Source organism: Ursus maritimus, unplaced genomic scaffold (genome assembly GCF_017311325.1).
Source record: "Ursus maritimus isolate PB19 unplaced genomic scaffold, ASM1731132v1 scaffold_10, whole genome shotgun sequence".
Lineage (NCBI taxonomy): Eukaryota > Metazoa > Chordata > Mammalia > Carnivora > Ursidae > Ursus > Ursus maritimus.
Window position 1 is genome coordinate 68,339,251 of NW_024423344.1, and position 25,126 is coordinate 68,364,376.

Genomic DNA, 25,126 nt, shown 5'->3' on the forward strand with positions numbered 1-25,126 from the left:
GACCTGGTGGTGTTTATAACAAACAACTTATATCTTTCTTTCTTAATTAGTGGGAATTACTATGCAAATGTTGGTATTCCGTAATTTAATATCCTATCGTTTTTCCTGCCTTCGGATTGTTATTGCAGTCTACTGGTCTTGCTGGGAATGGGATAAACTGAGCTCTGAGGTTGTGCCTCTTTAAAATGCTTTCTTTAAAATGCTTTCTTTAAAACGCTGGATTCCATGAAATACTACTGCAAAGTTTGCTCTCTTACTTGGCTTTGGAACCAAAATAGATCCTCTTGTATTTAGAGCCTGAATTACGGTCACAGAGATCTGGCAAGGGTAATCTAATCAAACATCAACTAACTGGGAGTTGGTTGGCCCATATGGGCAGTCAGCCTTCTGCTAGGTCCTCCATCCTAACCCAAGCTAAGTGAGCCAAACCAGGGGGAAGGCAGAAATGACCAGCAGAGTTAGGACCAATTCCACGACATGGATGGCAGTTGAATTCCTCATGGAAATGAATCTAGGAGCTTGGGGTTAGCAAAGAAATGTGAGTTCAGCTAGAAGTAGAGTCAGCAAGAACTTTGGGAGGCCCAAGTGGGAATGGAAAGAGGATATGAGATGGAAGAATGGTCCAGGTTACCCAGGAGTCGTTGGGAAATGCACCAGGCAGTCAGAAGCTGAAATCTGAGGCTGGTCTGAGAACTGATGTTTTATGTCTCCTGACTTGTAGCTTAGTGTTCCCCAGCACCTTGCTTGCATTTCTGGAAACTAGAGTCAGAGGAAGAATCACTTGGAGATTGTCCATTTGGTGCCATGAAAACCTTCAACAACTTTTCAGTCTCAAGTGGTCTGTCCTTGTCACCCAGCGGTCTTCTGAGCCACCTACCTCATAGCATATCATTAGCACATTCCAAAGGAAGACAAATATCAGTGTTAGTCTAGATAGAATGTAAAATTAAATTAGCTTTTAAAATTAGTTACTGCATTCCAAAGACAAACACAAAAAATTGGTTATCTTGGTCTCTAACCTATTTCATCTTTCTTGTCATTATCCCAGAAAACTGTGAATCAAGTCACAAGTAAACCAAAACATAGATTGTCATCGACGTACAGCTTGTATAAAGGATTCACCTCTTAATTTTTAATTTTATCCCCTTGTATTTACAATGAAAGTGTTTCTGTCTGAGTTTGACCAGTTCATTCCATCAAATACTGAGTAACAATACATAATCATTAAGAGTGGTTTTTTGGTTAACTATACTGGAATTAAAATTAAAAACTTAATAAAAAGAGTGGTTTGGCGGGGGGACTAAAAATAAAGGGAAAAGAAGCTCTTTTGTACTTTGAGCTTGTACACGCTAAGTGTGGCACTGAATTAAGAAAAAAAAAACCCTAAGCTCCCCTAAAATTAGAGCAAGTTCTAGGAAGTCTGGCCTTAAATAGATATTTAAAGGAATTAGTGCCTGTAGCACGTTACACATACTTAAAAAGAAAAACAACCAACTATGTTAGAAAAAGCCTTCATGATCACATCCATATGTTTAGTTTTAATTTTTATCACACTTAGCCCTGAATAATTAAGAAGGAAAAAAAAAACAATCTTAATCTTATTGTGGGTCCCGCACAATCAAAGCCACATACATGTGATTCATGATCACAGCTTGTATTCACAGCTTTCGTGTGTGTGGTATGGGTCTGGCAATTAGACTCAGACTGTGTTTTTTTCTAAAAATTATTCAGTGCTAGAGAGAGATCAATATTAAATCCTCCCCAAATCTACAAATCAGGATAATCGAAGGACTATAGCTAACAAAATATCAAAATTCTAAGCTATGTAACATTCTGGCCTTATTTCATTGAGATTGACACTTGAAAGGAATTTTTGAGAGAATCTAAGGAGAAAACGGAGATTCCATTAACAACCCACATCATTTTCATGACAGTTACAAAAAAAAAATTTAAGATGTGGAGAGAACTATTTCTCAAAATTGCAGAGCCATTTTCTGGAGGGGAAAAAAAAATCTCCCATGATTACTTTCATATCAAAGAACCCGGTCATGGGGGAGATGCATTAATTTGACACATTTAGCAGCCTTTGAGCTTTTGAAGAACTCTGTGAAAGAATCCATGGTTACATCTGTCAGGTTGACAGTCTTCTTTGGTGACCTTTAAAAAAAAGTTAAGGAGAAATTGATCTTTCTAGTTCACATTTGCTCAGTTACCTCTAAAGCTCTGCCAGGAAATAATCATCTCAGCTTTAAATTTACTATTTTTTGAGATAGAATAACCCAGTTACTAATGGAATCTCTAAATGGAGAAATTTTGTGAATGGTCTCTTTTATGAAATTTTCTGGTAGACCTATGGTAATATTTCCTATGCTCTCCACTGGCTGTTTTAATACATTAACTACTAAATATTGTCTTTTCTTCAACTTGTTTTAGAATCAGATCTTCTTAGGCAGGGATGTGAACAATAAACCACGTAAACAGACAGCTGTGCTCTGAATGTTCACCTTTGGTCAGGAATGGAATAAGTTTGCTCTTTATTCCTCACACTCAGAGATTCATGATCCAGAATTCCAAATCATCTCTGCAGAGGCCAAGAGAAATCAGATGGCACATCCTTTAGGTTTTTATTACAAATGTACCAAAAATTTCCCGTGTTCTGTGCTTGACAGGTACTATCTCTCATAGTTCGTGATGGTGGGATTACACTTGTTAATTCATCTATCAAATCTCGGTGGGTAGAGGGAGAGTGTCATTCCTGGACCAAGTCCTCAGCAACATCAACAGTTAACTATTAATGAACAACATCCTTGGACTTCTTTGTGTTTCTAGGAGCCCCGGGTGGAAGCAGCCTAGAAACAGAAGAAATGCTAATCTCATTGTGTTCTTAAACGTGTTCAGTGAAGGAGTGCAGGTTTCCCTCTTGACCTCAGTGTCACTCCAAGAAAAAGAAATCCCTCCAGTTCTCCGTTCAGATAAAACTTCTGCTCCTCCTTCTCTCACCAAAAGTAGAGCAAGAAAGTGGGATTACTGCGAATACCCAGTAACAGGCACATGCTCTATTGTCATCCCCTCCTCAACACAAAACGAGGAGGTTTGAGGAAAAACAAAGCTCCTCTCTTCTCGCTTCCCCTCCCCCACTGTCCCTTTCTGCACCCTCACTTCCACCCGCCTTCCTTCACTCCCACTTTTCTTATCCACCCCAACTTCCCCTATCTTTCTCCTCCTTCCTTTCCTTTTCCTCATTCTCTTCCTCTCCCTCACCTCTTCTTAAATAGCCTCCCCGCTCTCCTCTTCCTCTTGTCAGCTGCTGGGCTGGCTGGGCTTAGCCAGTATCAAATTCTTCCCGTCCCTCACCTTCCTTTCAGAAAAATGGCAGTGTTAACCCTCAGACGTGCTACCAGACGCCTGAGTGCCACGAAAAAGCAACTCTCAAAGGTGCCCACGCACAGCCCACCATCCAGCTGAGTCTTTTCTTCCCTGCATTCAGCTTACATTTCCTGAGTCCCTATCCATGTGAGGCAGCACAGAGAGTACATGACAGGAGTGATGCAGACCAGGTACCTGCTCACCGGGATCCTGTGCACTGGGTGTGCAGACTTGTACATGACCAGTAGTAGCTGGGGCTGCCTTGGGCAGAAAAGGAATTTCTGAGAGGGGTGTGGGCAGGCTGGAGAGCTGGCTTGGAGAATGGGCACGGATAAACACCTGAGAACACAGCCAAAGTCAGGCCAAGACACCATCTCCTGCTGCCCCCAGTTCCAACAGCCCTGGCACCACCATCCTTGGGCACTTGATGTGGCCATCTCCCTCCTTCACCACTACTGGGATGGGAAAAGTTTTCACCGTCCTCCATCTTTGCCTCCGTCCTCAAGGCTCCAAGGTCTGTCTGTAGCATCTCAGTGGCCACACTGTGCCATGTGTCCTCACCCTTGCTTTTAAGGACCATCGGGTGGCCTACTCTTCCCTAACAAATAGGAAGGATGTTCCTGTCTGGATATGAGAAATGGAAAAATTCTGTCAGTTTTGTGGAAGAAAGACAATAAACAAGTCAACAGGCCAATAATTAATTCATTTAAAAAGGGGAAAGTCTGTGAAAGGAACAGATGGGAATCTGGAGTAGAGAGTCACGGGAGAAGTTTGATTTAGTATAAAGGGGTTCGGGAAGCCTTTGCTGAGTAGGTAACATTTAGATTTGAAGGATGAGAGGGAACTAGACATGCTAGGATCCAGGAGAAGAAACTTCCAGTGAGGGGATAGTATGTGGGAAGGTACTGAGGCAGGCAGGATAAATGTAGCTCATTCAGGAAACTGGGGGAAGATCCCTGTGATAGTAGTAGCAGAAGGGGATGGACAGGCCATGCAGCCAGGGCCTTGTTGACCAGAGTAAGGTATTTGCATTTTAATGTGAGACCACCTGAAAGCCATTAAAGTGTTTGGAGCAGAGGAATATCATGATCTCATTGACATTTGTAAAGGTCCACCCTGGCTGTGCTGTGGGGAGGAGACTCGACAGGAGCAGAGAGGACCTGGGATGGTGATGGGGTCTTGAGCCAGGTTGAGGAGATGCAGTGTGAAGGTGGGTGGAAGGCACAACTGGTTGACTCCTGGTTAAGACCTCATATATGTTAACTATCTAGTTGGTAATGTATAGGAGTTATTTTCAGGTTCTTTAGGGAAACAGAACCAATGGGATATATCTGCATATATGTGTGTGCATATAAATTATGTGTGTCTTATAAGGAATTGGCCCACGCAGTTGTGGAGGCTGACAAGTCCCAAGATCTGCAGTGAGCACATGGGAGACCCAGGAGAGCCAATGTTATCATTCCAGTCCAAAGGCCAGCAGGCTTGAGACCCTGGAAGAACTGATGTCTCTAAGTCCGAAGGCAGGAAAAGAAACCCATTTCCCAGTGGAAGACAGTCAAGCAGGAGGAATTCCCTTCCATTTGAGGAAGGGTCAGCCTTTTTATTCTGGGTTGTTGTTTTTTTTTTTTTTAAACACTTAAAATTTTTTTTTTTTTCAGAGAGAGAGAGGGAGAGTGGGAAGAGGGACAGAGGGAGAGAATCTTAAGCAGGCTCCACGCCCAGCACGGAGCCTGTCATGGGGCTCCACCTCACAACCCTGAGATCATGACCTGAGCTGAAATCAAGAGTCGGATGCTTAACCAACTGAGCCACCCAGGCACGCTTCAGCTTTTTGTTCTATTCAGACCTTCAGCTGATTGGATGGGGCTCATTAGGGAAGGCAATCTGTTTTGCTCAGTTTACCAATTCAGATGTTAATCTTGTGCAGAAACGGCTTCACAGACACACCCAGAAAAAGTTTGACCAGATACCTGGGCACCCCATGGGCCAGTTCAATTGACACATAAAATTAACCTTCTTAGTATTATTGAAGTCCTATTATAAAGGCACTGGTAAAGAGCTTGAATACATTGGATATGTGATTAATACTGAGTTTGATTAGTACACTAAAATTTTTTTTAAAGATTTTATTTATTTATTTGACAGAGATAGAGAGAGCCAGAGAGCCCAAGCGGAGGCAATGGCAGAGGGAGAGGAGGAAGCAAGCCCATCACTGAGCAGGGAACCTGATGGAGGGCTTGATCCCAGGCCCCTGGGATCATGACCTGAACCGAAGGCAATGCTTAACTATCTGAGCCACCCAGGCACCCCTAAAATTCTTTTGATAAATTTACTTGAATTTAATAAAATGATTTGGAATGAATTATGTGACCTAAGTCATTATTATCTTCATGATAATTTCTTTTTTTTAACTCCATTTTGAATTTAAGAAGTGATGTGATGACTGTTAAAAGTCTTGAATTGGGGCACCTGGGTGGCTCAGTTGCTTAAACCACCAACTCTTGATTTCGGCTCAGGTCTTCATCTCAGGGTCGTGAGTTCAGGCCTGGCTTTGGGCTCCACACTGGGCGTGGAGCCATTTACAAAACAAAACAAAAAACTCCTAAATCAAGTTTTTATCTGCGCTTGGTTAAGTCTGGACTGCCATTTATTTATTTATTTATTTATTTATTTATTTGAGAGAGAAAGTGGGGTGGGAGCAGAGAGGGAGGGATAAGCACATTCCATGCTGAGCATGGAGCCCAATGTGGGGCTCAATCTCATGACCTTGAGATTATGACCTGAGCTAAATCAAGAGTTGGACACTTAACTGAGTGAGCCACTCAGGGGCTCTTATTTATTTATTTATATTAATTTAAAAAAAATTTTTTTTTAAGTGGGAAAGGGGGACGGGCAGAGAGAGAGGCAGAGAAAAGAATCTCAAATAGGCTCTGCAGGCTCCACACCCAGCACGGAGCCCAGTGTGGAACTCAATCTCACAACCTTGCGCTCATGAGCTAAAATCAAGAGTTGGACGCTTAACCAACTGAGCCACCCAGGCACCCCTCGACTGCCTACCATTTAGATGATTCAAAGAGGGGTGCCCGGGTGGCTCAGTTGGTTAAGCGTCTGCCTTCGACTCGGGTCATGATCCTGGGGTCCTGCGTTCGAGCCCCTCATCTGGCTCCCTGATCGATGGGGAGTTCCTCTGCCTCTGCTCACGCTCTCTCTCTCTCTCAAATAAATAAATAAAAATCTTTAGATGATTAAAAGAAAGTATTAGATTCCAAACTTTTGGAATCAAAACATTTGTGTTTGTGAAATGATAGTAGGGATGTGACAAGGGAAACACTTGGAAGTCCTTGAGCCTGCCAGCTGGTGGTGCTTGATAAAGGTCATCCATGGGTGAGGCACAGGCATCTTAGAGGCTGGTATCAGGGTCAAGGAGAAGACATGAAGTACTGGGGGAGGATCCCTGTACCTTGATCACTATGTTTGGCCCTGCATTGGCTTTCAGAGAGCTTCTGCTGCTGGTGAAGAGACCAGCCCAGGCCTAATCCCTCAATCCTGCTCTGCCCGCCCCACACTCTGGATTTGGACCCTTGCCTGGGCTCAGGCAAGCTTCTTCTCTGTCTGCATTGGTTGTAACTTGGGTGGGACCCAGCATCAGGACATTCCACAACCTCAGCTGCCCAGGCCAGAGGAGAGGAATAGAATTTGGGGAAGCAGCTTGAGGGCAGGGGGAGCCAGCCCAGCTGAGCATCTGCCTCGCACAGGACATGGCCAGCATCCAAATCACCTAGAGTATGGTGAACTTGGACTTGTATGTTAGCTGGCATCTGTGCCATGGAACAACTTGTTGGGGGGTAAGGCTGAGAAGCAGAAGTTTCTAAGCAGTAGGAATGCTCTGAAGTGCTGTAGCAGCTGGTGCTCTACTGACTCCCATGAGAACCAGGCCAAGCAGTAGGGTCCTGATGAGCAAGCTCAGGTATGCTCCCAAGGCAGAAACCATGGGGTCCTGGGAGGGAGTGGGGCTGCATCTCACTGGTCCTGCAGGTTCCCAGCCTTCACTCCTGCAAACCTGACCCTGGGCTGAGGAGAGCAGTTCTAACTCCAGCTTCTGCTGACCTACTTCTGACTTTCTCATCAGGATTGGTACTAAGGCATTGGTCCTCAGGGCCTGGTGTTGCGGGGGCCCAGGGAAAGGTGCCTCTGACTTAAGGTAGGGGAAGAGGGATCCCCGGAGGGGAACCTGCCTCAGCCTCCTACTCACAGAATATAGAAGGTTCTTCTGATGCCAAGTTCCTGTAGCTCTTGCTTCCTAGGGAGGTGGCTTGCTTCCATGGGGTGTTTTCCAGGACACAGAGGGCATCTAAGGGTCTGTACTGGCTTCTCCACACCCCCAAGCCCTCCATACTCCCTATTCCATGTGGTCCTGTTCTCCCCATCTCCTCAGAGACTCTGGCCCCTGAGTACCTTAGCCTTCTGACACAGTCTGAGTGGTCAATTCCTGAGAATCCCAGAAACTCTCTTTATCTTTGTGCTTTTTCTAGGGTTCTGACCTCCTAGTGATCACTAGTTATCTAGTGATAACTAGAATTAGATCTGGGGTTGAAAGCAACATCCAGCCAGCAGGCCCCAGTCTCTGAACTGTATGTACTGACATAAAATCCTCCTTTCCAGGGGCCCCTGGGTAGCTCTGTCAGTTGAGCGTCCAGCTCTTGATTTCAGCTCAGGTCATGATGGCGTGGTGGGATTGAGCCCTGCATCAGGCTCTGCACTTAGCAGGGAATCTGTTTGAGATTCTCTCTCTCCCTCTCTTTCTGCCCCTCTTCCCACTCGTGCACTCTCTCTCTCTCTCAAATCAGTAAATCTTAAAAAAAAAAAATCCTCCCTTCCCCAGGTCACCAACTTTGAGAAGCCTGCCAAATTTTCTAACAAAAATTAAATATGATATAATAACATCTAATTGATATTTTAAGAACTTCAATTGCCATATAAATACATGTCACCTAAATAAAAATATGTTTGTTAAATAGGCCAACTGTGATTTGGCCCAGCATTTGTAAAAGTGTCTAATATATAGGGCTCTTCTTGGAATATGAGTTCATTATAACTTCAAAAGCAAAACAGCATGAGTTTGGACACTCTGCTGGAGCACTGGTGGGTCTCAGGAAACTAGAGGCTGGGTGTTTGGTATTGAGATTCTATCTGTATTGCCTTCAATTTAGTCTTTAGTCTTTCTTTTTCAGGATTTGGAATTTTCCCTCAGATCTAGTTTGTTGAGTGCTTTTATCATAGAAAATTGTCAATTGCTTTTTTCTGCATCTATTCAGATGGCTGTGTGATTTCTGTGAAAACTATAAATTTGAGTTAAATTGGCTCCAAGTAGGGGTAAACTCCTTGGAAAATATGAGCAGATAAGATTCAGCAGTATACCTGAATCCAGAATAGTATTAGCTGTAGCAAAACTCCGCTGATTTTGTTACTTCAGGGCTCATGGGTCATGAGAAACTACTCAGTAAGAGTACAGTGTTGCTCATCTTGGGGCACTGTCCCTCGCTGCATTGCACTGAGGACAAATAGAAATTCCTTTTTTTTTTTAATTAAGGATTTTATTTATTTATTTGACAGTGATAGAGACAGCCAGAGAAAGAGGGAACACAAACGGGGAGTGGGAGAGGAAGAAACAGGCTCCCAGCAGAGGAGCCCGAGGCGGGGCTCGATCCCAGGACTCTGGGATCACGCCCTGAGCTGAAGGCAGACACTTGACGACTGAGCCACCCAAGCGCCCCACAAGTCAAAATTCCTAAAGAGTTGGGGGCCAGGCAGAATCTTCCCCCAGTTTCATCACTTGTACTCCCCCATCACCACTCCCATTCCAGCTCCCCCCACCCTCAGCTGCCATCAGCATCCAGCAACACATGAGTGGCAAGCACTTAGCTCAAATATGTATATTTGAGAGAGCCTGGCTCTATTACTGATGAATTGCATTTGATTACAGTGGATGGGATCCAGAATTTGACCTTTAGTTTTGTTGTTATTGTTGTTTAATTTAATTTAATTTAAATTCAGTTAATTAACATATAGTATATAGTTTCAGAGGTAGAGTTCAGTGATTCATCAGTTGTAAGTAACACCCAGTGCTCATTACATCACGTGCCCTCTTTAATGCCTATCACCCAGTTACCCCCTCTCCCCACCCCCTTCCCCTTCAGCAATCCTCAGTTTGTTTCCTGGGAGCACCTGGGTGGCTCAGTCATTAAGCGTCTGCCTTTAGCTCAGGGCGTGATCCCGGAGTTCTGGGATCGAGCCCCACATTGGGCTCCCTGCTCCACTGGGAGCCTGCTTCTTCCTCTCCCACTCCCCCTGCTTGTGTTCCCTCTCTCCCTGGCTGTCTCTCTCTCTCTGTCAAATAAATAAATAAAATCTTAAAAAAAAAAAGTCTCTTATGGTTTGTCTCCCTCTCTGATTTTGTCTTGTTTATTTTTCCCTCCCTTCCCCTATGATCCTCTGTTTTGTTTCTTAAATTCCACGTATGAGTGAAATCATATGATAATTGTTTTTCTCTGATTGACTTATTTTGCTTAGCATAATACTGACTAGTTCCATCCATGATGTTGCAAATGGCAAGATTTCATTTTTGATGACTGAGTAATATTCCATTGTGTATATATACCACATCTTCTTTATCCATTCATCTGTCAATGGACATCCGGGCTCTTTCCATAATTTGGCTATTGTGGACATTGCTGCTATAAACATTGGGGTGCAGCTGCCCCTTCGGATCACTACATTTGCATCTTTGGGGTAAATACCTAGTAGTGCCATTGCTGGGTTATAGGGTAGCTCTATTCTTAACTTTTTGAGGAACCTCCATATTGTTTCCCAGAGTGGCTGTACCAGCTTGCATTCCCACCAGCAGTGTGAGAGGGTTCCCCTTTCTCTGCATCCTTGCCAACTTTATTGTTATTTCTCGACTCGTTAACTTTAGCCATTCTGACTGGTGTGAGGTGATATCTCATTGTGGTTTTGATTTTGACCTTTTTTTTTTTTTTTTAGATTTTATTTATTTAATGGAGAGAGCGAGCGTGCGCACATGCATGCGCTTGAGCGGGGGAGGGGCAGAGGGAGAGGAAGAGAGAGAATCTGAGCAGACTCCCTGCTGAGCACGGAGCCTGATGAAGGGCTGGATCCTGAGACCATGACTTGAGCCAAAATCAAGAGTCGATGCTCAACCGAATGAGCCACCCAGGCACTCTTGACCATTCTTAAAAGCTCCCCGAGTGATGGTTATATTGAATCCCAGGTGGATCCCAGGTGGAAAACCCCTGCAGCATTAGGGGTACCTCCAGCTGTATAACTGGTTTATCAAGTGGGGGAGGAAAAGGAGAAAACCAAAACAAGGTTGAGAGGGTCCCCTTCTGACCAGAGGAGCCCCTAGACCTGCTGGGGGATATCTTATATCCAAAAGAAGGTCCCTCTGTAGAGAGAACTCACCATAAGGCTACCAGATTTTTTTCAACTCCTCTTAAGCCCCTGTTTTGCGTATTGTTTGAATACATTTACATGTTGACTATCAAGAGGCCCTAACTCCAAACATAAGATAAGTTAGCTCTTGTCACTTACTGCAGTTGTATTCATACGCAGTAGTCAGTGCTGAGCACAACTCAAGTATGGAACAGATTTTGAAACAGCCGGAGATGGAGGAAAGAAAGGATACAGCAGTAGTACAGGGAGGAGGGAGGCTTGGGGAAGCCGGGATGGGCTTCTGCCACCCGCCCAGAGACAGCCCCCTCCTGGACCTCAGAGTCTGCAAAACCTGAAGCCCAAACTCCCTCGACACCTTTCTTCTTTTCATTATTCCAAACAGTTTTGTGCCTTTGATCTTTTTCCCTGGAGCTTCATTATGTATGCCCTTTAGCCTTCCTGAGCTGCTTGCAGGCCATCCTTTGGGTGTTCTTCCCTGGACCTTCCAGGCATGTCCTGTTTCTTTTGTGCCACTTCCCCACAGCGCTCAGCACAGTGTGGGTCAGGGCCACTGCATGCAGTTGTGTGGGGGTATGGCCTGATCAGGGGCGCCTACAGAGAGGCTGAGCTTCAGCTCATCTCCACTCACCAAAGCATACTGCTTCAGGAGTAGAAGGTGTCTTTTTGCCCTTCTACCTGCTGGGAGGTGTGAGGGGGCCATTTTTTCTTATTTACACAAAAGGACCTGACGTGCTAGTGGAGACCCAGTGTAGGTCTCTCGGTAGGTGCTTACTCAGTGCTTGCTGAATGAGTGAATGAATGAACAAACAAATGAAAGAACATAGTGGAAAGCAGGATCAACAAGAGGCTTCCATAGTCATCTAGGTCTAGGTTAATGAGGCCCTAAATAAGCTAGGATGTAAACACTGTGTTTATGGAAAGGAGGGGATAAACATGGAGAAGGAGCAACAGACTGTGGGGCAGATTAAAGGGTCCAGGATGGTATAGGAGAGAGGGAATAAAAATGACCTCCTCCCTATAATCCCCACCAAAACTTGACTCTTCACAAGAAGAATAAGGACAGTGTGGTTGCAGATCCGTCCTACATTACTACCTCTGAATTGCTGGCTTTTTAAGGTGATAAGGCAACAGGAATGCTGTACCTCTTATGTGTGAGGCCCTGTGCTGAGCAGTGTGGAGGAGATATAGGCCTTGCTCTCCCTCAAAGGGCTCAGGATCTAGTTCACGGTGCTGGAGACAAGATTCCTGATGCAGGGCTGTGCTGACTAGCATCACACATGGGTGACAAGGTTCAGATAATCATAGTAACTAAGTGCATGATGCTTTACTGCTTGTGGTGAGCTCTCCCCTGTATGAGGTGGCTATATGTTGCTTCTCACTGAAGAGGAAATTAACACTTGGAGTGACATGGCGTCTTGCTTCTTATCCCATCTTCTGAATGCCAATCACAGTATTGGGTTGAACCATATAAAATTACCATTTTCATAGGTCAAAAATGGTCAGATATCCCAAATTGCATATAGTCCATTTTAACATTTTCTACTATGTTATGCTGCTACTTGAGACCTTTTGAATGGTTCTATTGACCTGTTTTAAGCCAGTTGGAAAAGGAATTTTTTAAAGGAGCTCCTGGTTGGCTTGGAAGAACATGTGACTCTTGATCTCAGACTCGTGAGTTAGAGCCCCACGTTGGGTGTAGAGATTACTTAATTAAATAAAACTTTAAAAAAAAAGGAATTTAAAAAAATGATGCTTTTTCTAGTATATATGCAAAATAGGGAAAAAATGTGCAGAGGCAGGAAAATCTTAATCCCAAATTCTATAGTTCAGGGGCATCCCTAATAACATTTTGGTGTATTTCCTTTCAGATATTTTCCCTTGCATTTTTTTCAAAGTTAAGATGTTACTGCATATATAATGTTATATCCTCTGTCTAAAAACAAGAGTAATTATCTTAACATTAAATATTTTTATAAACATAATTCTTAACAATAACATTATATTTCTTGAATGTCCTATAATTCATCCTACTGTTGACCTAAAAGTTGTTTTCAGTTTCTTAATATCTAGTTTCTTAATATCTACATATCTAGTCTTATTTCTAATTATTTTCTTAAGATTCTGTCTATTAGTTTGTTCCAGATGCTATAGCAGGATACCGTAGACTGGGTAACCTATAAACAACAGAAATTTATTTCTCACAGTTCTGGAGGCTGGGAAGTCCAAGATCAAGGCTCCGACAGATTTGCTGTCTCATGAGGACTCACTTCCTGGTTGTAGACGTCAGTCTTTTCACCATGTCCTCACATGGCAAAAGGGGGCAGGGAGCTCTCTGGGGCCTTTTTTCTAAGGATAAAAACCCTCAAGATTTAATCACCTCGCAAAGGCCCAACCTCCAAATACACTAGGGATTACGTTTCAACATATGAATTTTAGGGAAACACAAACATTCAGTCTACAACAATTCCCAAAAAGAATTTCATCAATAACTTGAAATTACTGGGCCAAAAAGTAGGAAACTTTTTAAGTCTTTTGATTTGTATCATTAGTTGCCTTTCCAGAATGCATCTGCCACCTTGATTAACTTTAGCCTTGATAGCAGTACTTTATCCTCGATAGCAGCCTTGATATCAAACAGTCCTTTGCTGGTTCTGGTTTGCAGTGATAAATGCAGTTTGGAGTGATAAATGCTGTAGGAGTTTAAAGATGATGCTATGTATCATTTTTAAAGATAAACCAAGTATTTCCAGTCAGTGCAAAACGATGACAGATATTTCAGTTATTCTTCAATTAGCAGACCATAATATATGTTTTTTTCATAATATATTTTATATTAAAATGTCTTGTAAAACATATATACCTTTTCAAAGATTTTATTTATTTCAGAAAAAGAGTGAGAAAGAGAGAGAGAAGGCACACAGGAGGGGCAGAGGGAGAGAGAGAGAGAATCCCAAGCAGACTTCCCACTAAGTGTGGAGCCCAACTTGGGGCTTGATCTCACAACCCCAAGATCATGACCTGAGCTGAAACCAAGAGTCGGGTGCCCAACCAACTGAGCCACCCAGGTGCCCCAAGATGTGTACACTTTTAAAATCCATCTGTATCTGATCATACCTTATGTAGCACAATGCTTATGGCGTAGGAAAATAAGACTCAGACTCAAGTTTTATAGTATATTAAGGTTGGCTCCAAGAACAAATGAGGGGCCACACACAAAATTGGTAGGCCGCCAAAGAGTGAATGCTTTTTCTTGAGATTCATTGTCACAAGGCACACGAATCATGGCAAAATGTTACAACCATGCAAAATATTTGATGGCATTAACTTAGGATAGCTTCCAAAAAGGGCTTTCATGAAAAGTACAGCTGATACATTTTTGGAAAGGATGATGCTATTTACTAGGGGCAGAGTAAAACATTAGGGTGTTTCTGACTTGCTGTGGCCTTAACCCTTCCTTAACTGGGCGCTTCATAACATATAGCTTGTCAATTATGGGGAGGGCTGGCTTCATAGATATATGACCTGAACAGTCACACACGGCTCTGTGCTTAGAAGGGTCTAGTGCTTGGTTGATGTTCTTCTGTCACCGCCTTAAAATTTCTAATAGATTTTGAACAAGGGTCTATATTTTCGTTTTACTCTGGGCCCACAAATTATGTAGCTGGCCCTGATCTCACCCTCCTTTACCAATATTATGGGCTAAACCATAGTTTTCCCGGCACCAAATTATGGACCAGGTTAAGGGTGAGGGCTGTAATGAGGCAAACAAGGTTCTAGCCAACTCCTCTTACTTCCACAGGAGGTTAAACTGAGTCCAGGAGGAAATGGAAGGAAGAGAGCAGGGGTCAGAAGCAGGCAGGGGGTACTGACAGCTAGTTTCTCCACTAAGAATAACAGCAGTCTGTACTCGTGGTATGCCCACCACCACATCTGCCAGGCTCTCGCTGAGCACTTCATGTGCCGCCTTTTCTTTTACTGAATCCTCTCAACAGCCTGCAAAATTAGTATTATTTTTATCGATGAAGAATCTGAAGTTTTCAGTAATGAAGTTGCCCACCATTCCAGAGCTAGTAATGATCTTTTCCATTTGTTATTCTTTCTGCTCACTTACGAAGTAGCCAACCATCCTTGTCTGTCGTTAAAATTGAACTTGGGTCAGTTATTTGCCTACTTTAGACTCATTGGCAAGGAGAGGGCCATAGACTTACATAGGTTGTTTATTTTTTGCTTCTATTTTCATATAATTGTAGATAGTTATGGATACTTCTGGATACAAATTTCTTTCCTTTTTGTCCATGGATACTGTCTGGATAATATATTAATACCATAAGTGTTTTTCCAAGATGAAATAGGTACACACTCCTTCTTTTGTGTGAAGGTTGCCTCAGTAAACAGTGCTACATATTTTTAAACTTTAGCCAAAATGACATTTTGTTTCTTGGTTACTTCTGTTATTATTGTTTTCCTGGTTGTTATATGTGATTGTGATCTGCTGAAATTAAAATAGATTATCATGTTTTCTATTTTAATTTTGCATTAAAATAAGGTTTTTCAAAATTTGTAAATAGATTCTATTCTAGACTAACCCCAATTCTGTCTCCTGCAGGAAACCATTTTTGGCAGCTGATGTGCCCAGGCTTGGATATAGTTCCTCATCCAATCACAGGTACATTCCCCGGAGGGCAGTGCTCTACGTACCTGGAAATGATGAAAAGAAAATAAGGAAGATTCCCTCCCTGAACGTAGATTGTGCAGTGCTTGACTGCGAGGATGGTGTGGCTATGAACAAAAAGGTAATAGCATGATTTTTCCTTAGAACAGGAAAAAGAATGGATTGAAATTTGGTTCTATCTTGGTAACATCGCTCACTAGTTGAAAAGATTCTACCATACGCACCTTTTGTAATTACTAATATATTCTTGACCCAGCCTTCCTATGGGTTCCAAATGTGTCTCTTTTCTCCAAGAGAAAGGAAGAACCCAACCAGAATATACTTAAAATCATGACATTCAGTATATGTGACTATGTGGATATATTAATAAAGAGATAGGCACTCAATCCATTTTGGCTATGCAATTTATCAGTTTGGGTAAATGAGTTAATCCAGGAATTGTGGTGTAAATTTTTTAGGCCAGTAAGATGCAACTAGGAATTTATTTCTTTTTTTTAAGTAGGCTCCACACTGGAGCCCAATGCAGGGCTTGAACTCACTACCCTGAGATCAAGACCTGAGCTGAAACCAAGAGTCAGACGCTCAACTGACTGAGCCACCCAGGTGCCTCAGGAATTTATTTCTTTTTAATATAGAGAAATGGCTTTATCTCTTCTGGAACAAGTGCCAAGAAAATAAAAGATAGACTTCTATGAATAAGTCACCATTTTTCCTACTTAATTTAAGGGAAACTACCTGCAGAACCTTAGGGTTGCAGCTTTTGGCTGATTTCCTCATGGCCTGACCATAGAACTGAGCCTTAAGAAATATCCCATTGCCAACAGGTGCAAGAGGTTCTTACTGGGTGGTGGCATAATGGGTGCTTTTTGTTTCATTTAGTTTGCTTAACTTCATTTTCCAGGTTTTTATAAGTGAGGATGGATTTGTTCAGTAAGTAGGTGAAATAATTATGTGTAAATCATTCTAACAATAATTTATGTTTTCATGGAACTTTTTAAGTTAAAAACATGTTTTTACTTGACCTTTCTCTACCTAGTCCCTAGACAGTGAGGTTGTCTGGGAATAGATTGTGGGGCTGGGGGACAGAGAGAGCTGACCACCTGGATTTATGCCTATTTGGACACTTTCTTGTCTTAAGTGATCTGAAATAGCATGGCTGTACTGTACAGCTTTCTCGATTAATTGCTTTCCTTGGAGAGTCTAGCAAACAAATATTTGCCTTAATTAAAAAAGAAAAAGTTAACTTCCAGCATCTTCCTAATGGTCAAATTAAGACTTTCCAAGTATTTGGAAAAGGATTAGAATAAGCATGTGGAATCTAAAGCGTCTCCTCAACATCTTTGGCATGCCCCAAGGAAAATACAATTAATCTTTTTCCCAGAGATTAAGGTAAATAGGCCTTTTCTTGAAGGATATAATGTGCTTCCAGTATGCTCCCTTCCAAAACTCATGTAGTGCACTCTAAGATTAGATACTAAATTGTAATTTCAGTTCTTTGTGACCCAGGGCAATTCACTTTACTTCTTTGCCTCAATTTCTTATCTATACTGTGGGATGACAAAATCTTCTTTTGTCAGGGACAGGGATTATTATGAGGAAAAAGTTTGATAAAATGCCTGAGAGTAGCTTGATTTCCTATAGGAAATAGATTAGATAAATCCTGTAGTAATCGTGATTAGAGGGGAATTTATTTTAGCATGTAGCACAGTGAGCCATTAGGTACCCTGATAAACTTCTAATTATATTTCTCCACAAATCTTGAGGCTATCTTCCCATATTCGCCAGAGGATGTTTCTTGCCACCCAGATAAGTTGGAAATATGGTCCATTCTCGCCTCACATTTCCTTACTGTTCACCCGTGTTCTCAAGCTCATCCTACTACCTCCACTTACAGGGAAGCTAAGGAAGGGAAGGGGAAGGAAGAATTCATGATGGGCCAGCTCTGCCTGCCATCTTTATGTTTATATCCAAACAGTGTCTTCATCAGGACACTCCAGTTCTCTTAGCGCAGTTAAACTTCCCATTAATTGCTGGACTTGTAAAAAAATTTTTCTTGAAATCTCTATCCAGGAACTAATTTTATCTCATATATTTTATTTCATAGCCCTTACCTATCAAGGTCTTTCTGGATTTTGATTTCATCATTCATCATTAGCATTTGAGAATTTGACCAGCATATCATATGAAAATTTAACCAGTTTCTCATTTAAAAGTTGAAGAGGTTGGAGCCAGGTATTGCACAAGCATGCAACTAGAAGCTTCTGTTATGTTTTATTTGTAAAGTGCTGACTAAATGCCAGGCACTGTTTTAAGGGCTTTAATTTTGCATAACAACCAAGCGAGGTACTATTATACTGTTTCTACAGATAGAACTGAGGCATGGAGAGGTCAGTTAATGAATCAATACTGTGAGTATGGTTATTCAGTCATCTAACGCTCCTAAAATCCATCTTTTCATGAGGATATTACAAGAGATTTTTTTTCTAATGCCATTTCAAAACAAAGATACCATCCCAATTTACCTACCTAGAAATACCTTCTCCCCCTGCACTTACACCTTGCCAGAAAGACAGGTTAAGCAGACGAGACTTGATCTTAAAGAACCCATATCAGTACCTAGTTGTTACCATCTTCATTTTGAAGTGCTGGAGATAGAAAAATAGTAACAGTTACCATTTACCAAGAGTTTTCTATGTAGGAGGTGCTATATAAAATACTTTTTACATGTAACCTCATTTAATACAGCAGTTTTGAGATATGTCCAAGGTCACAGTGCCATTAAATATAGAACCAAGATTCGAATCTCCTAGAATTTTTGCTAGGAATCAGCCTCAAGTTCACCTCTCTGCATAATCCCATAATTAAACTTTTCCCCCTTTCTTGGTAAGTTTGTACCTTGGCTTCTCTTTATCTTTTGTCACCTTTGTGTATTCCATGGTTTCTTGAAGGTAATGGGAGCTCCGTGTTCTCCTCTACAAATTCTTTTTGTGTCTTGGGATTGTAATCTGTTTAGACCTAGGGACTTCAACTCATTTGAAATGTCCGGATACATCTGAAACTTCTCACATATTGCACATATATTCTTTTTTTCTTTGTTGAAGTCACCTTTTAATCATATTTCTTTTTTTTTTTTTAAGATTTTATTTATTTATTTGACAGAGATAGAGACAGCCAGAGAGAGAGGGGACACAAGCAGGGGGAGTGGGAGAGGAAGAAGCAGGCTCCCAGCGGAGGAGCCCGATGTGGGACTCGATCCCGGAACGCCGGGATCACGCCCTGAGCCGAAGGCAGACGCCCAACGACTGCGCTACCCAGGCGTCCCTTAATCATATTTCTTATTGGATATTAGTCTTCTCGATGAACAAGATGGAGTAGAGACCATTTTTAGGGAGTTTATTTCTTAAGAAGAAATCCGTATTAAAACTCATTTCAGATGTTCTAATTATAGTTTGCTAAACTCAACTATTATTGTCTAATCAACTTTCTTGGCACTACTAAAACTTAAGTTGCTTCATTTTGTATCTCATTTTATTTCTTTTTTATTAGTAGACTAATTCAATATTTCATTTGATTGACACTGTGGAGTATGGGTTTATAATGAAAACAATAGGAGTTTCCACAGAGCAGTTTATAAGTGTATAATACCTTCCAGCATGCTCTAATCCTGTCCTGCTAATCCAGTTTGTGTTTAAGTAGCTCCTTCATGTCAAGGATGGCACTACCAGCTCACCTTCCCAAGTATGGATGATGAAAAAACTGTCTCCACTCCCCTCTTACCTTTTTCTTTTCGTTGTTAAATGCATGAGGAGATACAGGACTGCATAAGCCACTGCTTGCTGGGACACAGTGAAAATAAGCCAAGTAATGCAGATTTCTGGTGAATCTCCATGACACTTGGGTGAGGCCAAGAAAGTAGGAGTAGAATAAATAGAGGATTCCAGGGCTGCTATTTTAGTTGAGTAAATATTTAAGTAAATATTTAAATTTATTTAATATTTAAGCTTAAATATGTAAATTTAGACACTCAGTATCTAAATAAACATTGAATGTCTACTCAACCAGGCACTGTGGCAAGAAGGAGGGGAACAAAGATGATTGTATGGTCCCCAACGTGGAGGACTTAAAGGCTGGTGATGAGACAGGCAAAAAGTAAGAAGTTATAATCCAAGCAGATAGGTCTATAAGAACATGTATTTTTCTTTTTTTTAAGATTTTTTTTTTTAATTTTATTTATTTATTTGACAGAGATACAGACAGCCAGCGAGAGAGGGAAAACAAGCAGGGGGAGTGGGAGAGGAAGAAGCAGGCTCATAGCGGAGGAGCCTGATGTGGGGCCCGATCCCATAACACCGGGATCACACCCTGAGCCGAAGGCAGACGGTTAACTGCTGTGCCACCCAGGCGCCCCAGAACATGTATTTTTTATTCTCATTTGGTTCTAAGTATTTTTTTTTAAGATTTATTTATTTATTTATTTATTTATTTATTTATTTGAGAGAGAGAACGAGTGCGTGCGTGCATGAGTTGGGGGAAGGGCAGAAGGAGATAGAGAATCCCAGCCAGACTTCTGCTGAGTGAGGAGCCTGATGAGGAGGGTGAGGTGCGGCTCCATCTCACAACCCATGAGGTCATGACCTGAGCCAAAATCACAAGTTGCATGCTTAACTGACTGAGCCACCCAGGTTCCCAGGTTCTAAGTATTTTTTAATTTCCATTTTGATCTCTTGCTTGATACAGGAGCTACTAAAGAGTGCATCCCAAACTCTCTGTGGTAAAGAACCAATTTGGTTATTTTTATTTGTTGTTACTTTATTTTGTTTTTTTAACATTTCTAATCTATTGTTGACTGATACTTTTATAAAATACAAAAAAAAAAGAATTGCTAAAAAAATTAAACACTGCTTGGCTGTCACAACAATGTCAATTACTATAGAAAAGTTTCTAAATTCATACTCCCTATTTCATACATACCTCCCAGTGTCATGGTTTATGGACCAGAAATTGTGGACCAGAGTGGTCTGTAGACCACAGTTCGAGTAAGTCGCAGAGCCTTAGAATTTTTAAATTTTCAAGCATATGAGAGATTTTTTATTTATTCTTTTATTGCTGACCTCTATCTTGGTTGCATGATGGTTAGAGAATGTGATCTGAATAATGCTGATTTTTAGAAATGTGTTGAGTTCTGCTTTATATGAGCCATCCTTGTAAATGTTTCATGTGTGATTAAGAAGAAAGTGTAGTTTCTGGGGCGCCTCGGTGGCTCAGTCGTTAAGCGTCTGCCTTCGGCTCAGGTCATGATCCCAGCATTCTGGGATCCAGCCCCGCATTGGGCTCCCTTCTCGGCGGGAAGCCTGCTTCTCCCTCTACCACTCCCCCTGCTTGTGCTCTCTCACTGCGTCTCCCGCTGTCAAATAAATAAATAAAATTTTTTAAAAAAAGAAGAATGTGTAATTTCTGTTTACTAGACCAGAGTTCTGTATATTTTTCCATTAGACCAAACTTGTTAATTATATTATTCAAATACCCAAATCTTTTCTGATTTTTATCTCTTTGATATATCAGTAATTGAGAGGCTAGTTGAAATTTAGTGGATAATTTGCCAATTTTCCCTGTAGTTCTATCAATTTTTGCTGCTGATAGTTTGAACCTATTTTATTGGGTGTCTACAAATTCAGAATTATTATATCTTCCTTGTATATTGAATCATTTATTATTATGCCCTAAAATGTTTTTACTTTAAAGTTTCTGTGGTCTGATATGAATATACCAGCTTCCTTTTGGTTAGCATCTGCCCAGTATATTGTTTTTAGCCTTTTGCTTTCAACTTTTCCATATCTTTATGTTTTACATATGTTTCCTATTGTTTTTAAAATTTTTATACCTATGTGGACAGTCTCTGTCTTCTAACTGGAACATTAATCCACTTACTTTTTATTTTTATCTTTATGTTTAAGTAATCTCTACACAACCCCAAGATCAAGAGTCGCATCTTTCACCAACTGAGCCAGCCAGGCGCCCCATTTACTTCTAATGTAATTACTGATGAATTTAGATTTAAATATACCGTTATTATTTGCCCTATTTTTCTCGTCTTTCTATGGGTTTGTTTGGGTTTTTTTTCCCTCATCTTTCCTGCCTTTTAAAGATTATTTGACTTTCTTGTTTTGTTTTCTTAGTCCCTGTTTTCCTCTCTTAGTTTAGAAGCTATGACTGTATTTCTAACTTTTATTGGTTACGCTTGAAATTTTACCAGTATACTTAACAAAGCCTAAAATTAATCTTCACCCTCTTCCTGGACAATACAGAAGTTTAGAAAACTTTAAATCCAATCCTCTCTCTTGTAATTGATGTTATTTTTGCCTAGTATTTCAATGATCTCTTTGTAATCTCACAAATTTTGTATTATTGCTATCATTATTTTACATATACAGTATTTATTTAGATTAACCTACATATTGTATCACTTCTTTAACTTGCTTATTATTTCTTCTTTTACATCTCAGACCTTCATTCTAGGGTCATCTTTCTCTCTTCTTATGTGCCTTCTTCAGAGTTTCCTGTATAGCAAAGTTTCGTTGGTGGAGAACTCTCACAGTTTTTATTTGTTTGAAAATGTCTTTGTTGTTTGGCTAGGTAGAGAAATCTGAGTGAAATCTATTTTCTCTCAGAACTCTGAAGATATTACTTCATTGTCTTCTGGTTTCTATTATTGCTAATGGGAACTCTATTGTCAGTCTACAAACAAGGTTACTTGCCTTTTCTTCTTTGGCTGCTTTTAAGATCTTGTCTTTGGTGTACTGAAGTTTCAGTAAAATGTTGACTAAGTGTTGGGGCACATTGGTGGCTCAGTTGGTTAAGCATCTGACTCTTGATTTCATCTCAGGTCATGATCTCAAGGTCATGAGAATTAGCCCTATGTCAGGCTCCACACTCAGCGGGGAGTCTGCTTGAGATTCTCTTTCTCCCTCTCCCTCTGCCTCTCCCCACCCCACCCCACTCACACACACACACACACACACACACACACACACACTCTCTCTCTCTCTCTCTCTCTCAAATAGATAAAGAAATAAAATCTTAAGAAAATATTGACTAGGTGTTGGCTTATTCCTCCTCCCCTTCTTTCTCGTTTTCCTTCCTTTACTTAGTATAAGGTACTTTTCGTATATTTGTGGATTCATGTCTTTATCAGTTCTATAAAATTTCTACCATTAGCAATTCACATGTCGCTTCTAATCCATTCTTTCTATTCTTTCCTTCAGAGATGACAAGTAGACCTATTTAGGAGCTGTTCATTCTATCTTCCCCGTCTCTTAGTATCTTTTCACATTTCCTTTCATCTTGTCTATCTGTGCTACACTGCTGGTTAGTTTTTCATATGAGGCCAACACTTTTCTCATTCTCTTCAGTTGTGTTTAATCTGTTTCATCCATCCTCTGAGCTTTTTATTTTAATTGTTATATTTTTTATATCTAGAAGTTCTCTTTGACTTTTTTCATATCTACTTGGTCAATTCTGAATCTGACAATTTCAGTTATTTCTTTTTCTTTCTTTTCTTTTTTTTTTTAAACAGACTCCACGCCCAACATGGGGCTTGAACTCATGACTCTGAAATAAAGAGTCAGATGCTCTACCGACTAAGCCAGCCCGGCGCCCCCAATTTCAATTATTTTTGCTTTTAAATCACTTTTTGTTGTTCACTGACCAGCACTCATGATGTGAACCCATATTGATTGGAATTAATTCTTGGGAATCCCAAAGGCCTAGAATGGGAAGGTTTACCTCTAAGAATTTGTGTCTGCTTTTGCTGGGAGTCAGGGATATTACTAATTTGGAGTCTCAATTTGTTTTCCTCCAGCTTTGCGCTGATCTCAGACTTAGGGTCCTGATAGCAGGTCTGATACAGGTATTTAGTTCCAAGCTTTCTTATTTTTCTGACCCTTCATAAATTAGAAGTCAACTCCATTTTACGTTGTTGTTATTGTTTTATGTTGGCCTCTGGAAAATTCCTTTATGTTCTTAAGAACCCAGCAATGCAATAAAAAGTACTTATGTTGAAATGTATCCATGTTATGGTTGGATGGTCCTTTAGAGAATGTGGTTTGCCATATTGCCAAAGTAAAGTACCTATCCTTTAAAAAAATTTTTTTAATAATAAACTTAAAAAGAATAGTCTAAAATTCATTTTTACACATAAAGAGTCAAGTAGTTATGAGATAAAGCAGCCCATAAACATCATTCCATTTCTCCCCTCCAGACACAGTCCCTTTTATCTCTTCTAGCTTACTCTTTTGGCAATAACTCCCCTATCTCTAAGTGATACACTTCTTGAATTATTTTTTCAATTTCAGGCATGATATTAACTCCTTGCTATGGGATTTACCCCACCACCACCCTCACTACTATATGTGAATTTCTTCATCCCTCAATCATCCAATAAAATTTTATAAAACTTTGATAAGATTAGTATTCAGTATAAAAACTATTTAGAGTTTAACTATGTAGTAATAAGCTGATTACCTTTTTTCCCTCTGACATCCTGTTGTTTCCCCTGGAGTTCATAATTATCTTTTTTTTCTCCTGACTTTGTTTTGTATTCAGTTGTCACTAAGTCAAAACTTACCTCTTCACTAATTATCCAAATTCTTCTAAATATGTTCAGAAGCATCAGTATTTTATGTCTCATCTTCTTGGAAAAATGTCTCCTTGTGTCTTCTGATCCCCTGTAATAGCTCCTGAGAGAAAGTTCCCTTCTGAAAGACAAAAGCAACTTACATGAACATAATATCATTTTTCTTCTAATTTGATTTGTAAGTAGTGGGATGTGTTAGGAGTTTATAGTCATGAGGGGTCTTATCTTCAGGAAGCCAAAGGAAGAATTCTTGAATTGTAACTCAAGGAAGGCTTTTCTATGGGAACCTAAGGTAGTAAAATCTGGAATGTCACCTGTGGGCACCTTGATTTGATACCAGGGACCCAGTTCAGTGGAAGGGGTAGGGGACTTCACCACAGAAAGCCTATTTAAATTTCCCAATTTTAACACTATCTAGCCAGGAAACTTGAATCTATAAATTCAAGAGCCTCTCTTTCCTTCTGTGTCGTATGAGATAGGTGATAATGAAACTGCACTGCCCACCACAGGACCAGCTGTGAGGCTCAAATAGAAAAGCACTTTGTAAACTCTCAAGTGCTATAGAAATATTTTTTTAAGTAGTGGTATCATTCTTAAAGTAATAAAGCTTAGAAAATTTAGAATAGATAGTCTGTTTCTTAAGATGTCTCTTTCACATAGAGGAAAGTTATTTGATGGTCAAGAACACAGATATTGGAGCCAAGCTGCCTGTGTGTGGATTCTGATAACACCTTGTCCTAATAGTGTGAACTTGGGTAAATTACTCTACTTCTTTGTGCTTCAATATCACCTTCTGTAAGTGCTGTATGACTTTCGATAAACATTTAAAGAGCAATTGTCTTAACTATACTTCTGGCCAAAGGTCTGATGCATTAATTCAAGTCTCCTTGTAATGCCAAGGGTCACTGGTATTGATTCATACTTCGATTCTTGACTCTCACAGGGTAATATATTGACATAGGTAGGTTTTAGCTCTAAATGCGATG

General features: G+C 40.7%; 1 protein-coding gene across 5 annotated transcripts in view; it reads left to right on the forward strand.

The window, feature by feature from the left end:
• The window catches only part of CLYBL (citramalyl-CoA lyase), a 246,337-nt gene that overhangs the window by 121,834 nt on the left and 99,377 nt on the right, over positions 1 to 25,126 (forward strand). For all 5 annotated transcript variants that reach the window (XM_040624175.1, XM_040624181.1, XM_040624164.1 and 2 more), the window contains exon 2: positions 15,443 to 15,629. In XM_040624175.1, coding sequence (XP_040480109.1) covers positions 15,443 to 15,629 — 187 coding nt within the window. The remainder of the gene's footprint in view (positions 1 to 15,442; positions 15,630 to 25,126) is intronic.